Raw genomic sequence first — 12,593 nt, 5'->3', positions numbered from 1 at the left:
AAGCTGGTAGATTATATGAAGGAAAAATATATATCCATGACAGTTTTAGAAGGTTATTGTCTATAAGTACCTGATGGAATGGGTGGGGGTTGGGGAGGAAGTAAGGTGTTAGTCTTGCTGTGGATAGTGCTAGATAAAGGAGGAGATGTGGCAGTATCTTTCATACCATACAGCTTGGACTCTTTGGAAAGGGTTCTTGGCAACGAAGATCCTCGAGAAGTATTTGGCGATTCAGTCTTTAAAGTCTTTGAGTTGTAGTGTAACTGAAAGCAAAGAAAGATTAATGTTCTTCATAGCTGAATTCTGTACAGCAGTTTTATGCCACGCCTTTCTATTTTTTTCATTATTTACAAAAATATCATTGTAAGATATGTTACATTCCAATTCATGTTCTACAGATATAGCCAGTGCACAGAAAGATCTGAAATCTTTGTACAAAACACAGGTAAATTATAAAAGAAAACAAAAAAGGAAACAGAGCAACAGATGAAATGAGCTATTTCTCTGTAAAACCTTACACCTCCTGTGCAACCAACTATTTTTCCTGTCCACAAAGCTTTCTTTCTGTATTACTGCAGGGTGAAACTAATCCTCTACTAAAAGTCTGCATACACAAAATAGCAAAAAATAAAAAAGAATAAAAACAATTCCAAGCATTCATACCTCCCATATGTGGATAATACACTGTCAATAAAATTACAGAACATAATAAAAGCTGTAGACAATCTACAGCTATTACTAAATTTGACTAAAAGCAACAGGCAGGACCTGAGGCATAACTCTTATCTCTGAAAATAGCCTGGAATACTAGAAGGTGGACGTACAAAGTCTTTCCAGTAGAAGACGACTAGAAAAACAGGCTATCTCATCTGAAGAGCATTTGATTTATGGCATTGAAGCTTCCATGCAGCAGTGATCTGTTTTTCCTGTTCTTACTCCATAGGATTTCAAATCACAAATAAAAGAACATGTCAGCTTTGTATGTTATGTAGGCCAACTACTAAGCTGCCCTTCCTGAGTTACAGACACCAAGCAGATACATCTTTATTTTAAAAGAGCATAGAATATAAATTCCCTGTCAGAGAACAAAATATCCAAGACAAATGCTTAGACACCAAAACATAAGTGGAACTGAATTCTTTTCATTATGTAGTATCACAAACACTGTTTGTACAGAGCTTCAGTTGACATAGCTCTATTTGTGATGGTACAAACAAGCTTTTGTTTTTTTTTTCCCTCCCTAAGAAAATGAGGGAAAATCATCAGTTTTCAATGTAGTATTACAGGAATCATTATTTCTATCTTAGCAGTACCTACAGAGCTGAAAAGACTTTGGTGAGTCGCTCTGCATCTATGAAATTGCATATACTGCACCAATGGATACACTTTGAAATCAGATTTTGGCAGAGAGAAAGACTCAAGTGTTTCCCTGCTCAGTCATACACTGCTTTTACCTTTACGTCCACCCCAGGAATGTAAAACACTGTTGTTTCCACATCACTAGATTTTGTCTGTAGAGATGATGGCACTTTCTTGCCAGCAAGTAAGTGAGTAGTAGATGCATAATTAGTTTGAAATTTCTTCTTTTTCGAAGGAGACTCTTGATCCAAACTTCTGGAACTCCGATCATAACTCCTAAAATAAATATATTGGATGCTATTAACACCAACTTAATATTCTTATTAAAAACATTATATTTTCTGGTAGTAAAAAACAGGGACTTCTAAAACAAAACATGTAGTATCAATTACCTAAGGAAGCATATCAATATCCGCTTTCTTTTTTATTTTCAGTGACCTCTATTTCCTTTCTGTCTGTCCACTCTGGTTTTACTGTTTTTATTACATGATTATTTCCAGCAGCAAAATCTACTAAACTGTTAAAGTTGAGAAAACTTTGAAATAAATTAAAGATGTCCAACGCTCTTTACTCTTACAGTCAATTTCATCTACATTACCCTGCATTATCTGAGAACAACTCCTTGATTTGCAGAAAGCTTAGCAATTTTTCTTCTGTGCAGTAAAGGCTGTCTTCGTATAAATATATATTAGAATCCTTTTCCTTGTGTATCTCAGAAAAAAATGTCATGGGAAGAGAAAAACTTGCTTTATAATTAGAAATCTTTATGGATCCCTATTCTATGATTTTATATCTCCTATGTATACATCCTAGTAAGAAAAAGAATTTCTCAATTGTTTCTATTCTTAGTTAAAACAAGTAAATCTCATTTCTTTATACTATACTTACTAAGAATTATCTTTGCTGAGAAGTAATGTGCTTCTTAAAATTCACAAATATGTAAACACCATATCAAATTTAGAAAAAGAATGTAATGCTGCCACTAGATTCCCAACCATATACACATGAAGAAATGAAAGCATTTAAAAACTGAAGATGAGATCAAAACTCATTAAGATCAGAAGAAAAGCACTCATGTCATTTCACCTTATATGGTTTTAGAAAAAAAAAAAAGCATTTAACTGAACAAAGCAACGTGAGAATATTAGCACGCTTTTTCAGGAAAGAATGGGAGTCCTTAGGGACCAATGAGGAAATGCATAGCCTACTATTAGTCAAACCATTATGTTTATTCATGAAGTTGTAAAGTTACTTCTTTGGAGGCTGGAAAAAATAAATAAGAATCAATGTACTTGGAAAGCCTCAAATTTTTTTTATGGAAAATAAAATGATTAAAAAACAAACCAAAGGGAAAAAAAACAGAGGAGAGGCATACAATGATTTTTGCTAAAGCAGTGCAACCTCCTGTGCCATACTCCGGCATGACAATTGCAACCTGTCGTGATGCTACGTAGTGACTGTTACTTGGAATACACTGGTAGTAGAAAACTAATCTATACATCTTCTGTGCTTTTCAAACAGCTCAGTGCTTAAGAATCATTAATTACTTAATCATTAATTATTATATGGCAATAACTTAAGAGATGGAAATATCAGGATGAATTTATCAGCTAAAGCAGAATAAAGTACCAATACTCTTCTTCACGAAGCAACTATGTAATAAGACTCTTACCTTCGTAAACTAATGTCATCATGTTCTTGCTGAAGTGTTGTGGGATGCAGTACACATTTTCCACAATCAATTTCAACCCTGATATCAAGTTCAAAGTCAATATTTCTCTCTGTGGTTGTGCCAGTCATACTTCTGTTTGTAGGTGTTGTTGGCCAGCGCTCAGTGAAGAGTTGGTGGACAGCAGCAAAGCCTGATGCTTTCTTGCGGGAGGTACTCCTGCCGACACAATAATGGATTAGATATTAGCACAGCATATACCTGAACAGGTGGTAGGAGGCACTCTAGACTATGTTCACACTAAGTGTATGACATTTTAAGAAGTTTTCCGGAGAAAGCCTTATCTGATATACAGCAATACAATGATCCATCTTCTATTGATATACTACTAAGTATCCTTTCTTAGGCTAGGGTAATACAAAGAACTAAGCCATTCTTAGCTTAAATTCTCAATCAAGAAAAAGCATGAAAACGTATACAATAGATTTTTTTTAATTTTTAATATGATGCTCACATTATTACATCCATTTTGTGGAGCAATAATCACAGAATATACAAGTTGGAAGGGACCGACACAGATCATCAAGTCCAACTCGTGGCTTCACGCAACACCACCCCAAAACCAGACCCTCTGTCTGAGAGCATTGTCAAATGCTTCTTGAACTCCAGCAGGCTGGGTGCTGTGACCACTGCCATGGGAAGCCTGTCCCAGTGCCCGACCACCCTCTGGGTGCAGAACCTTTCCCTAATACCCAGCCTGACCCTCCCCTGTCCCAGCTCCATGCCGTTCCCTCGGGTCCTGTCGCTGTCCCCAGAGAGCAGAGCTCAGCGCCTGCCCCTCCGCTCCCCTCGTGAGGGAGCTGCAGGCCGCCATGAGGCCTCCCCTCAGCCTGCTCTGCTCTGGGCTGAACAAACCAAGGGACCTCAGCTGCTCCTCACACATCTTCAGATCTCCAGACCCTTCACCATCTTTGTAGACCTTCTTTGGACACTCTATTAGTTTTATAACCTTCCCACATTGTGGTGCCCCAAAGATTTTTTTAGCCTTCAAATTTTGCATACTTAAATTCAATATTTCAAATGCATTTTTGAAATTTCCACGTTATTCCTTAGGACCATTACTTACGGTGGTTTCCTATAAAAATATGCCCTCTCTCTCTCATGGTCATCCTCCTTCTCAGAATCCTCACTGCTTGATGATAAGCTGTCATCCCGACGTCCTTCTTCAGGCTGGAAGGGAATGCCAGGTGAGAAGACTGCTGGAGTTTTGGGTGAACCAAATACCGAACATGAGCCTTCACTAGTAGATGAGTAATGGGAGGGACCATCAATAGTTACAGACAACAGGTCCATTTCTGTCTCCTCTGGAAACTGATTGTAAAGAGACAAAGAGTAGTTACATTTCTACAGGTATTTCAATTAAGAATGCATTAGATAGCTCTGGAAATGAAGAAAAAGCAAGAGTGCTATGAGAAACTCTCAGTCCCAAGTTCCTCATAATGCAGTGATATCAGGTATAGAAACTGCAAGATGGATTATGAAGAAGAAAGAAATGAAAGCTTGGTGTGGAGACATTTGCCATCACCTAGTGATTGAGCTCAAGCTGTTAGCTAAAGATGTGTCATGCTCTGATCAATTCATACAATCAGAAGGAATGGAAACATTTCATGTAAATTGTAAACATATTTTGAAAGAAAAGAACAAAAGGAAAAATCATCATCAACCTTGTAAAGGGGTGAAGTATCTAGAAGCGTTAGTGAGGTGTGCATGCAGAATGCTAACACAGAATGTACGGTCTCAATTTGCAATTCTGGGCTGATCTCCTCCTCAACATCTTGAACAAAAGTACTTTGACAAGAAATGAACTTCAGGTCACTTTTCTAAAAGGGTCCTATCTTTATTTCTACCATAAAGAACACCACAAGGAATTTTCAAACATTAACTTCTTTAACATGTATGTGAAAAAATATCTAAAAAAATAACACCAGCACTACCTATACAGTCTTATTATAGAGCTACACAGTCATCATCTGCAAATTCAAATGAGAACTGCGCGGAAGTTAAGAACTGGCATTACAATGTCAGTAAGAATTTGGGGTATGAGAGGGAGGAATATTCAACATTTGACACTTCTAAGTATTTGGTAACATTTTGTTACACCCACAAAACTTAACCTAACTGGGCTTTTTTTATTATATATTTATGTATATATATATAGTTTATTTTATGTATTTTATATATATAAAAGGTAGGATAGCTTTAAGGAACAACAAAAAAAAAGGCAGGATGGTGAAGATATTTAAATGTGCAAAGCACATTTCTACATTTGATTTCTCCTTCCCTCTCAGAAACAAGGATTTATTTCCTAAAACGATAAGGTGAGTTGGAAGGTGTAAAAGGTATGTCGCTATCTCTAAAGTTGTTTGGGGGTTCTTTTTTGTTTTTATTTATTTAAAGAAAAAAAAAATCAAACTTTGCTGTTGTTATCCCTAAACAAGTTTGTTTTTTTAAAGCATGTTAAAAAATCTATTTGTTCTCTATGTGTTAAGTTTTGAAACATTTCTTGCTCACTAGGACTTGAAAATGTCTTTCTCTGCATTAAATACAGGAATTCCAACAGAATAAAGTGTGAGGAGACATCCTCCCACCTACCAGTTATTTTGTACTGGTGTTGATGACTGCAGTCTTAACACAATGCAACAGATGAGGACACCTGCACATGCTAAAATCCTTCCAAAGCACATCCAAAGTACAGACATATGAACAAAAGTCCAGTAATTCATTTTTAAAAGGCTACTAAGTTTTAGGTGTACGCAAGGATAGACCCGGAAATGTCACCAACAGCCTATCATATTCTTCTGCTTACTTTACGTATTTAAATACTTCTAGATTTGATATACATTCTGTTTAGCTGCATGCTAAAGAGATGGAATACTGAAAAGCAGCTCCCTGCAAGATAAATTAGTTCTCTGGCAAAGATTGTTCCTTCTCAGAAATACCTGAAAATACCCTTCCCCTGGACAGCTGGATTGTTGTGCAATCCCCAAAACTGTTTTATTCAACTTAATTAGAAGTGAAAAGAAAAAGAAAAATTAAAACAATTGCAGTAATCTCAGCCATGAAAAAACAACATAACAGGAACATTTTTAAAATAAGAAAACATAGCAACTGAAACAAAATTGAAGATTCAACAATCAGTCCCAGACACACAAAAGGCTACACCCGTAGGGCTATAGCAAACTTAGTAATACCTGTTTCCAAAAGTTTAAATATATTTAAACATAAACACTGTTAGATGATTTTTGCACACATCTAGTAAAAATTCCAACAGAACTGTATTATTATTATGCCAACCTAAAGAACCCAACAACAAAAATACTAATATTTTCCTTAATGTTTCAATTGATTGCATTGTTAAGAACTCCAAACACATCTTATCTTCTGTCAAAACAAACCTATCTTCCTAACATCTATCATTTGAGGCGCACACACACAAAAACATAGAAGCAATTCAGGTCTGTCTAGGTGTACCCATCTCATGGAACCTGTGATCAAATGGCATAGGGAATACAATTGTATGGCATATAAAGTAATTCTTACAGAATCTTGGATGTTGAAAGTTACTCTTGGCCCAGGAGATGCAGCATCTACCCGGATATCTGGGAGATCTTCACTGTCTCCTAGTCGAGAGCTACAAACAAAAAAAAACCACAACATCTTGTTTAGTTTTCCTACAGGATTTTACATTCATGCAAACATTTACCTACACAAATACAAGGCAATAAAAAAGCACAGTCAATATTTAAGATTTTGTTAAGAATACAAGTATTATAACTGGAGCACTTATGAAATGGTACACGAAACGGAAAAAAGGAGGGGTGAAGGAAAGAGAAGGCAGCTACACATTATTTGGCACGTAGTCTATTGCTAAACAGTATCTGCCTTATTTACTTATGTAACTTTTTTAATCCTGAGCCAACATACAGAAATTATAGAAAAAAGCAAGATACACATGATCTACCACATAGTGCATAAAACACATTGGCAGATTATGCATTTTCTCATTGAAGTGAAATGAATTATTTGGCCTTACATACATACTACTATTCATTCACAACCAAAGTACTTAAGTTTTTCCACTGCTTTGTTTCTTATCATCCTAGCCAGAAGAATAATTTACAGAGCAACACAAAAGCCTAATTATATTTCCTATACAACTTCTAGTTCTCTTCAGGTAACCTTGTGAAAAGGTAGAAAAGTGGGTTTCATCCAACAGATCTTGAACTAGAACATTCATATCTTCAACTCTTACTTGGCTTTAATCATCAATTATGCTAATTAATTCAGAAGAATGATTTCTTTTCAAAGGTACCTTGAAAAATGAATACCTTTATTTAAAGCTGGTTTTTATTCTGGAATTTCTGCTGTCTGATATTTTTCACACCTGAATTATTTATAAGTTTCCGTTCACTTATTTAAGTGTTCAAATTTAAAACAAATTTCTACAAAGAATTACTATTCTTATATTTAAAAAATATCAAAGAATTCTAACATTCATCTCCACCTTTATTTTAAAATCTTTTATATTTAATACATAATTACACAGCATATCTTTTAATTCCAAACTCTGAACTCAACAGCTGGATCTACAGAAGCAACAGACTCAAATGTGGATATTCTAAAACCAATGCAAATACTTCACTGAAAGGTGTCATTATGCAAGTGCAGTTTGCTCAGCAGACATTAAATGATGAAACAAAAAATGCACATATTATATAGGCAAGGAGACAAACAGCAAGTTATCATTCACAAACTAAAAGAATGCCCCTTCCCTTCTCTCATTAAAACTGCCCTTTTCAAAAGTAGACAATCAAGAATCAAATGTAAAAATCAAATTTATTTACACTATGCCTTTTTTGCCTTATATGCAAGTTTTCTTCAATATGTCACAAAAGCAGGATTCTATAAAAAAGCCCTGTGGTTTTTTTCTCTGTGTGTGCAAGTAGAAACATTTATTTGACATGCCACATAAGTCTGCCTAAGAGTGAAAAATTACTTTTTCGAATGAATTTGTCCATCTTCCAAAATGACCTTCTCCTATCCAGTTCAACCACATACAACTCCTGCTGTATAGTAAGAAAATTCTAATGGCCTAAGACCAATAGTTCCTCTTCCACGTGCTGTTGTTGCCATCACAGATCTGAAATTCCCAGTTTACCTTGTTCTATCCATTCTCTTCAGAGGTGGTCTTCCTGATGCTGAAATACTCTTTGATCGGCTGTAGCTGGGTTTGTAGCTGAGACCCCATTTGTCTTTCAATGAAGCAGCCTAAATCAAGAAGAATATTTAAATGCAACGCTGAAGTTAGTGAGAAAGAAATTCTGGAAAGCTGAAGTCTTACTTTATGCAGGTGTGCCAGTAAAGCAAAAAGATATTTTTGTTCCATAATAATTAAAATGCATCTCTATCCAGAGGCAAAGATGAAAACACTGGCAAATGCTGATAAACTTTCACCTTGTACACTTGCTGGAATTGGTAGAAAAGTATGCCCAAAGTTAATAATCCAACCACTCTGACAGACATCCTCCCTACATACCACCTATAACAACAGAAGAACATGAGCTAGAATGAGAACACCTGTGACAGAGCCGCAAACAAATTATTATTTTACTTCCCTCTTTAATGAAGCATAATACTTGAAGCTGATGCACTAGTGCATGCTGAAAATAATGTTCTGTCACTTTTGTTACCATGGTCTGCGGTGACAGCCACAAATTTGTGGACTAGCTGCAAAAGTTGTTGCTTTTTTGCGCAGTTTCTTCTACTGCCTTAGTAGCTTGTTTTTATTTTTACATCACTTAATTCTAGAAATTTAATGTTCACTTATATATAGAACTTGCTTAGAGAAAACATACATACCAAATGGAATACAATACGTATCTATTGCTTGCCCAGGCTGTTAATATGCTTGCATTTGTATTCATCAGTCCAATAAAGAACCATTTCAAAATGCTCTAAGAGTGAAGGCAGGCTACATCTTCAAATACATATTTTCTGATCTTGTGAATGTGCAATAAACCCATCTACATTACAGTACTTGTAAAATTTCCATCTTTCTATCCCTGTTATTATAGGGGAGAAAACACCCTTTCCCACCTCCTCCTACAGCTAAAAGGGCACCTAAATTGTTTGATATTCTTAATCCTTTTCTTAATCTTTTTTTAAAGCATTTTCATTGTTGTTGTGTTTTTTTCCCCCAGAAAAGAAATATGCAATGCAAGTACTATTATATTTTTGAAGTCAATTCATCCTGCTCACCCTCATACTGGATCGACGCAGCTTTTTTCGCACATCTCGGCGGATATCGTTCACAGCCACTGATTCCAGTTGCTGATAGCGCTGAATTTCTTGATTTATGGTTCCTTCACTTGCACCTAATTTTCTGGAGAAAAATTATGGGAGGGTTATCTTAGAAATATGTAGCACTATGTTCACCATTTCAAAATCTGTGTTGCAATGATGTTCTGCTTTCCCTGGAAAACATCCCATTTTCTCATTTTTTTCAGTAGTTTCATCAGTGCCAAATACAGCTCTAGAAAGATTTATCCTTGTTTCATCACACAACTTTTTGTCAGGTACATTTTGTCCTTGAAGAGGACTTTTTGATTTTAATGTTTTGGTCTCCGAATCAATTAGCAATGTAGATAGAGGACGCAGAACAAAGCAGCATGCACAGAGACCACAAACAACAGTTCTAACATTATGCTAACTAAGGTGTAGAATAAGAATGGCTATGCAACTCTCTTATTTCAAAAAGTACTAGCTGTAACACTAGATTTAAGAACTTCGTATATACTTTCAATCATGTGACAGTTGTTTAATTACACCCAAACATAATGGGCAAATCTGAGACTCCTCAGCAGAATGAAGAAAAGTCCTTCTGTTGTAACAGTCCGAAGTCCTGTCACATCTATGAGAGCCTTCTACAGTAGACTACATTCTGAAGAAAAACAAAATGCACACCACTGAATAATTTAGAAAACTGTGAAGTTTCTGCTATTCTCAAAGAATCACACTTTCTTGTAGCTCTTGTACACTGAGAAGACAGAGAGACAAAACATAACTTTGATTCTTGAACTCACATTAGAAGAAACATTTAACCTAAAATCCAAAGTTCAGATATGAGTGCTCTCTGGTGGATGCTAACAACTCTTTTATTCCAAGTACAAAAAGTAAACATCTCCACTTTATTATTTAGCACAATCACCACGCTCTATATTCCCAACCCAGACAGATAAATAAGTAAGTCTTAGCCTGTCTTAGATGACAAAAAAAAAAAAAAAGCCCAAACCATGACTGAAAAATACTAACATTCACAGATAAAGAAATTTTACATAATTCATTCATCAGGGTTTTTATTAAGTACAGCATACGTGATTTAATTTTAAAGTATCACATACACTATACAAAGAGTTGATTATAATGTTTCTTCTTCCAGTGAAGAAGACTAAGCTTATTACAGTTATAAAGCAATACACTTTGTTAAAGCAGTCACAATAATAAGTCAAGGAGTAACTACAACTTTGGATCAGCAGGAAACTGACCATAATCATAGCTGTAACGGAGAACCAGAAAGAATATAGACTAATTTGACACTTGGGAAAGAACTTGAGAAATTTGATAGAGTACTTGCATATATAATTTTTTGTTACAGAATCAGAAAGGACATTTTGTATTTATTAAATAAAGAAGGGAAGAAAAAAAGCAATTCACACTTGAAAATCAGAGTGCTGCAAGATACGTAAGGAAAGAAAAGAAAAGAAGTCAGCTGCAGTTTGTTATTCCCAAACTTTGTGTGAGTTAAAGCAAAATCCAACTTACTTTAAGTCATCAATAACTTTAGCTTGCTCATTGAGTTCTCTAATATCAACTAAACGTTTCACAAATTTTCTTCCTCGCTGTTCTCCAGTTTGGATACTAGAAGTTCCCTGCCGTCGGTGATCAACAATTTCCTATTTAAAATGAAGATTTAGTTAATGCCCTCATCAAAAATTGGACATGAACATGATTCAACAGTGAATTTCACACCTTAAAATTTGGACTAGTGCATGCAAAAGAATCATTTCAACTCAAAAGGCAGCTGATTGGAATTCTTCCAGTGATCCAAACCCCATCATTCAGTTAGACACACTATAACTACTACATACATGTCCCCATGAGCAGGATCTGCCTGCTTTCATATGTGATCTGCTAGACTGAAGAGAATCACACTTCGCTGACCCCCACAGATATTCTACAGGAACAGAGTATCGATGGTTTGGGGGGCTCAAACCCAGCAGGTGATTTACAATCCGCTGCCCAAATGTTAGCTTGCGTGCATCTCCATATAATGAACCTCCACCTGATTTCTAAACAACAAACAGGAACATTAGTGTTCTGGGATGTTTTCAACATTGGCAGGCAAGAGACGTTTAAGACAGCCATTAAACAACACCTGTTAAAATAGCTTAATGTGAAACCAAAAAACAAGGTTAGCAGCATATTGAGTAGAAGTACCAAAAAAAGTTCTCCTAATTTGCTTATGTTAATAATTTACTATCAAAAAGAACTATCTATAGTCACAGCTTTTCCAGTTCAGGTTCCTGAAGTTACGTGTCATATTTCCATGTTTCCAAATCCAAATTTATATATAACAACATCAGAAATACATTCTGTGACTTCTTGCCTTTGAAGTATGGTGTTAGAAAGATAACACTTTTTTTTTTTTTAGAACACAAGTTATATGAGCCATAGAGACTACCATGTTATGCTCAAAAAACTCAAGACTAAGACCTTTCCATGTGACTGAAATCTTTGTCAAGACTTCTTCAATCAATAGGACTTATTTTGGTTGATTCACTTACTGCATGTATAGTAGGTGACATAGTGTCAACTTCATCCTCATCTGACAGATCAGCTATGTTCACAGAGTTGAGGTCAGCAATATCATCAATATCTTCTTCTCCTGTCAGTGTTGTGAGGGTGTTGCCTAAAGCATTCAGTCTTTTTCCAATGTTTGGATCCATATGAACATCGATACCACACATCTTCCATAACACATTCAGTGTCCAGGTTCCAGCACTACTACTTTCTGTAATTATTTAAAATATATATATAATGCTTAACCAGTTTATCCTCTTAAAAGAAAACAAAATGAAAACAAACAAACAAAAAAAATCCCCTGCAGTGAGTTTTGTATTAGTTAGACAATACAGCATTTGTCGGTTATGAAGCTCTGTCTTTTCTGTCCACTTGGGAATAACTTTGATGAAAAAATAATCTACAGCTGAAACGCATGTTTTAACTACTTCATAGATACTAAGTTAATATTTCTTAAATATATATATATAAATATGTATATATTATATACACTCAGTAGAACTCAGAGTTCAGAACAGGATTTCTAGCAGCAGGAAGCCTAAAGGATGTCCATCAGCATGAAAAAACAGTCGCTTTTTCCTTTCTTTTTAAACCATTTTATGTCCTTTAACAGTGATGCTCGAAGATGTTATATTATACATATAAT

The 12,593-nt window shown here is 35.4% G+C and overlaps 1 protein-coding gene across 11 annotated transcripts in view; it reads right to left on the bottom strand.

Annotated features, from left to right (window-relative positions):
- The window catches only part of BLTP1 (bridge-like lipid transfer protein family member 1), a 117,374-nt gene that overhangs the window by 19,938 nt on the left and 84,843 nt on the right, over nucleotides 1-12,593 (bottom strand). For 5 of the 11 annotated variants that reach the window (XM_066996656.1, XM_066996659.1, XM_066996661.1 and 2 more), the window contains 11 exons: nucleotides 11,932-12,158; nucleotides 11,236-11,436; nucleotides 10,910-11,040; nucleotides 9,347-9,470; nucleotides 8,247-8,356; nucleotides 6,629-6,719; nucleotides 6,028-6,090; nucleotides 4,155-4,399; nucleotides 3,032-3,247; nucleotides 1,455-1,635; nucleotides 71-263 (listed from right to left, as the gene is read on the bottom strand). In XM_066996656.1, coding sequence (XP_066852757.1) covers nucleotides 71-263; nucleotides 1,455-1,635; nucleotides 3,032-3,247; nucleotides 4,155-4,399; nucleotides 6,028-6,090; nucleotides 6,629-6,719; nucleotides 8,247-8,356; nucleotides 9,347-9,470; nucleotides 10,910-11,040; nucleotides 11,236-11,436; nucleotides 11,932-12,158 — 1,782 coding nt within the window. The remainder of the gene's footprint in view (nucleotides 1-70; nucleotides 264-1,454; nucleotides 1,636-3,031; nucleotides 3,248-4,154; nucleotides 4,400-6,027; nucleotides 6,091-6,628; nucleotides 6,720-8,246; nucleotides 8,357-9,346; nucleotides 9,471-10,909; nucleotides 11,041-11,235; nucleotides 11,437-11,931; nucleotides 12,159-12,593) is intronic. The other 6 variants (XM_066996663.1, XM_066996665.1, XM_066996662.1 and 3 more) reach the window with 6 other exon arrangements.

This window comes from Anser cygnoides, chromosome 4 (genome assembly GCF_040182565.1).
Source record: "Anser cygnoides isolate HZ-2024a breed goose chromosome 4, Taihu_goose_T2T_genome, whole genome shotgun sequence".
In the NCBI taxonomy this organism is placed as follows: domain Eukaryota; kingdom Metazoa; phylum Chordata; class Aves; order Anseriformes; family Anatidae; genus Anser; species Anser cygnoides.
The sequence above is the reverse complement of the archived record's forward strand: the minus strand, read 5'-3'. Positions and strand labels throughout refer to the sequence as shown.